Source organism: Limulus polyphemus, unplaced genomic scaffold (assembly GCF_000517525.1).
Source record: "Limulus polyphemus unplaced genomic scaffold, Limulus_polyphemus-2.1.2 Scaffold1131, whole genome shotgun sequence".
Classification (NCBI taxonomy): Eukaryota; Metazoa; Arthropoda; class Merostomata; order Xiphosura; family Limulidae; genus Limulus; species Limulus polyphemus.
In genome coordinates, this window is record NW_013666741.1 from 118,354 (window position 1) to 122,514 (window position 4,161).

Genomic DNA, 4,161 nt, shown 5'->3' on the forward strand with positions numbered 1-4,161 from the left:
ACCGACCTAAATAAAAAATTGAAATAAACCTAAATTAGCCTTTTTTTTTTCTATAATGACTTCAAATTGTAACATGAAACTACATTCATTTATCCCAAGTAGCTCTAAGTTAGTCCTAAATAGCTTTAAATGCATAACAGTATACATTTATTTATAATTATATTTTATTGTTTTGTTGCCCTCTGAACCTTGTCTAATTACTATCCGCACCATTATAAATTGTAAATCACTCAGGGAACATGCAGCTCACACATTACGCTATTGAATTACATTGTCCATGATCTGATCGCGTGCATGCCTCTTGAACCATTTTAATTATATTATTATTATTATTACTTAATTTACCTAATCTAGTTTTAGATAACTTTAAAAGATCTGTATTTTTACATTTTAGTTACTTTTACAAACTATGCAACAAGAGCTGTTATGAATTCATCCAAGCTAGTCCTTAACTTTCCCAAAGGAAAGATGTTGGTACTCTGAGTGAAGTTGACATCTAACTGTTCAGAACATAACTCTATACAAAACATCATTTGATATATGAAAACCTTGACTTTCTATTGGTTATAGCTAATATGTAATGAAACGTAAAAGAGAACTATCAATGAATTGTGAAATAGAGAATGTAACATGTGGGTGTCGCAGGAGGGGTCTGATATCCTATTCGATAGCTTTGTAACCAAACAAAATTGAAGAGTATAAAAATTATGGTTTGTCTGAACAATAACAATTTTACAGAGAGTATTTTATGTTTAATTTCATACATTTTCAAGGGGTGATGGATAAAACAGGGATGATGAGATGCTAAGACAAAATGTGTCATGTGGGTCACACTAGTGGAAATTCAGGATTTTGAAAAAATATTCCCTTGTAGAATTATGGTATAACATGAACAAAAAGTAGTATAATAAAATTTTGAATGTAAGACCCTAAAACCTTGTGTCATATGCAGTAAAGAATGACCATGGCAATAGGGTTAAAAACCTTCAAATAATTTGAACCAAGAATTACGTGTCTACAGGGATGAAGATATTCAACACTAGAAAACATTTTTATTCAATAAAATAAGAATTATATAAAGTTTATGAATATGTTGAAAAACCATTTAAAAAATAATAGTAGTTTTTAAATGAAATCATACCAAATCATCTTTTTTCAGTGTAACTGAAACACCAACAACAGGCTTAGCTTCATCATTGTTCATGTCACTAACAGATATCGAAGATGGCTTCACCTACAAACAAAGTTCACTTTAATAGTAGAAAAATAAACAATACTGTGTAAAGTAAAATAAAATGAAATTAAGATTCACTGTTACAGAACAAAAGTTTATACAGAAACATTTCTTGACTTGTTGTCACCTTCAAATAAAAGCATAAGTTGGACTAATGAATAAAGCTGTGCAATTAGCAAAATTTATTACTCAATTAATTGACAGGCTTCTTAATAAATTATAAGTGATTAGTACATGTACACCCTTTATTGCATATATAAGCTAACCTTATCCCAAGTTATCTGACCTCTTCTTATTGAAGAAATTTTCTGTACTTTTTAAACACACAAATACTTTTACAGTTCACAAACAAAAGGAATTGAAAGGGAAAAAAAAGTAAAAGAAATTAAACCTATATATTTATTTTACTACTATTACATGAGTCTAAATTTTGCTTTATCCATAGTATCCAATCATATTTACACTTTCTTTATAGCTGTTTTTCTTTAGTAAATGATCAAATCACTTGATGTGGTACCATGAATAAATTTCAACGAAGGTTCAAGGCCTGTACTAAAACTAAGAGAAATGCTTGAAAATCAAGAAATTAATAATATATTCTCAAGTGATGATAGGCTTTTTTAAAAGATTTCTTAGGAATGGGTAGAAAAATTCTAAAAAAGAATTGACAATTGGGTTGTTTTGTTTACTGCAGCTGTGTAGAGTTGAAAATATGAATTATTTTTCTTCAAGAATTATGCAAAATAAATGTCAGAAAATGACAGAGTATCAATTCAAAAATATTTTTGTGTTAAAATTAATGAAATATATTTAGATTTAACATAAGAAATTGGCTTTATAATTCATTCGTCAAAAAATATCAAAAGCCAAAGGAAACCATGTCTTGAGACTTAAGGTACAATAATTTATAATTAAGTTACTTTTTAATCCTAAACTTTGTACATGAAAATGTGTCATACACACAAGGCAACTGCATTCCTTAAAAATTTAGAAACAATAAAATATTTATTCACTTAACAGTAACTTTTTTCAACAATACTGTGTACACTTTTCCAATCTTGTTAAACCAGACAATTCCCTATTGTTTTACATGTTTATAAGCATGTACAGGACAATGTTGAGACCTTAAATGTTGTATCATGTGTTTACAAAGTTAACATTTTCCAATACGATATCTTACCTCCTCTCACAAAAAGCTACAATCCCACATTCAATGGGTGAAGGGCTGGTGAGAAGATGACCTCCCTTTAGGAAGTGCCCAAAAGAAAATCTGTAAATGGTGAAATTCCAAACAAGGAGGAGGAAGAGGAACACCCATGGTTATATTGTTCCGATCCAACCACCAGTCAAGGTCAGTCTGCAAAAGAGAAGGAAGGGTAAGAGGAGCATCCAAGTAATCCCAAACAAGGCTCCACTGGTCTATCAAAACCAACTGACAATGACACACGAGGGTGCGACCAAAAGGAATGAGGACTTCAACAGAAGCCCATGTTCCTAAAAGAGAGAGAAACTCTTGCACAGTAGGAAAAGATGAGATGTTGCATATAAAACATTCCATAGCTTAAAAATGAAGTGGAGCAGGTGGGGTCCAATGGAGGAGGAAGTTGAAAAGCACCCCAAGATGAACCAAAACATTTTGTGGGGGTGATGAAAAATTGCTCCTGTTTGACAAGCCAACTCACCATAATAGTGTCCTGGAAAAGAAACTGAGGATGGATGACTGATTTGTCATGTGAGAAGGCAAGCAGCAGCAGCCATACATCCACAGAACATATGGAAATCTTCCATATATTGTCCTGTGTGCAGCACATAGTACCTGAGGGGCAGATAAGTGCCTCCGTGGTATCACAAACTTCCGTACATATTCCAGTCTCGAAACAAAGCATCTGGAAACAAAATAATCTTTGTTAAAAATATCACTTACGCGTTCAATAAAACTTTCACTTTCAATATTCTACGTATTTTTACATACCTGAAACAACCAGCAAAATTGTAAGTGGTTCTCACATAGCTCATAGATTTATGTCCATACAAGCTCTGTATATGTACACTGTTAAAAACAATTAAAGGTTAATTGGAAACGAAGGCTCCTAGAATGAGTGAAGCAAGCAAAAAATGGGATTCCGAGGAGGTGGAAAAGAAACGGGATTGTGAGACATTGGGAAAATGAATTGAAGTAGATGATCAGACTTACTGAAATGATTTTCAGAACTAATGGATCAACTGCCAAAAACCTCCCAATGCAGGCCAATTGAAGGAGTCTGGCTTCCACTACCCATGACCTGAAAAGGGAGGTCAGAGTGCACAAAGCAGCGAGGCAATCTGCGCCAAACAACTGGTAAAAACAATGAACGTAAATTAAAGTAAAATGTAAAAATACAGCGAGTTAAAACCAATACATGTCAGTAAAAGATTTATATAGAATTAATAAGACATATAATGTGTAAAAAATTAAAAATACAATCTAATCAGACAGTGTCACAATTACCAATGACACTGTCCAGCATCACGGGTAAACTTTTAGAAAAAATGTGTCTAAAATGGTGCCACCGCTCACGGTTGTAACAACGGCACAACAGTAAAATGTGAGCTATTGTGACTTGAGTGTCACAATGGCTACACATTGGTGGGTCAATACCTGATAAAAGAAAATGATGGGTTAAAAACTATGACCAACCAATGCGTAGCCTTCCCAGGACTACTTCCTCCTTCCATTCCTTACGGAAGCAAGATGGCCAAAGACCAACAGAAGGTTTGATCTGGAAAAGCTTGTTATGGCGTTGCTCACTCCAAGTCAACTGCCAAGTGGCACGAAGCCACGCCTTGAAGACAGGACTGTAGCCATGTATGGGACAGGCACAGCCGTGATGACACCAGAGCAGACGGACTTAGCTGCAGTGTCAGCCAGCCCATTCCCGTGAATACCG

General features: G+C 33.9%; 1 protein-coding gene across 2 annotated transcripts in view; it reads right to left on the minus strand.

Moving 5' to 3' along the window:
* The window catches only part of LOC106462276 (centrosomal protein of 120 kDa-like), a 148,972-nt gene that overhangs the window by 92,191 nt on the left and 52,620 nt on the right, over nucleotides 1-4,161 (minus strand). For both annotated transcript variants that reach the window (XM_022389480.1, XM_013922178.2), the window contains exon 6: nucleotides 1,142-1,234. In XM_022389480.1, coding sequence (XP_022245188.1) covers nucleotides 1,142-1,234 — 93 coding nt within the window. The remainder of the gene's footprint in view (nucleotides 1-1,141; nucleotides 1,235-4,161) is intronic.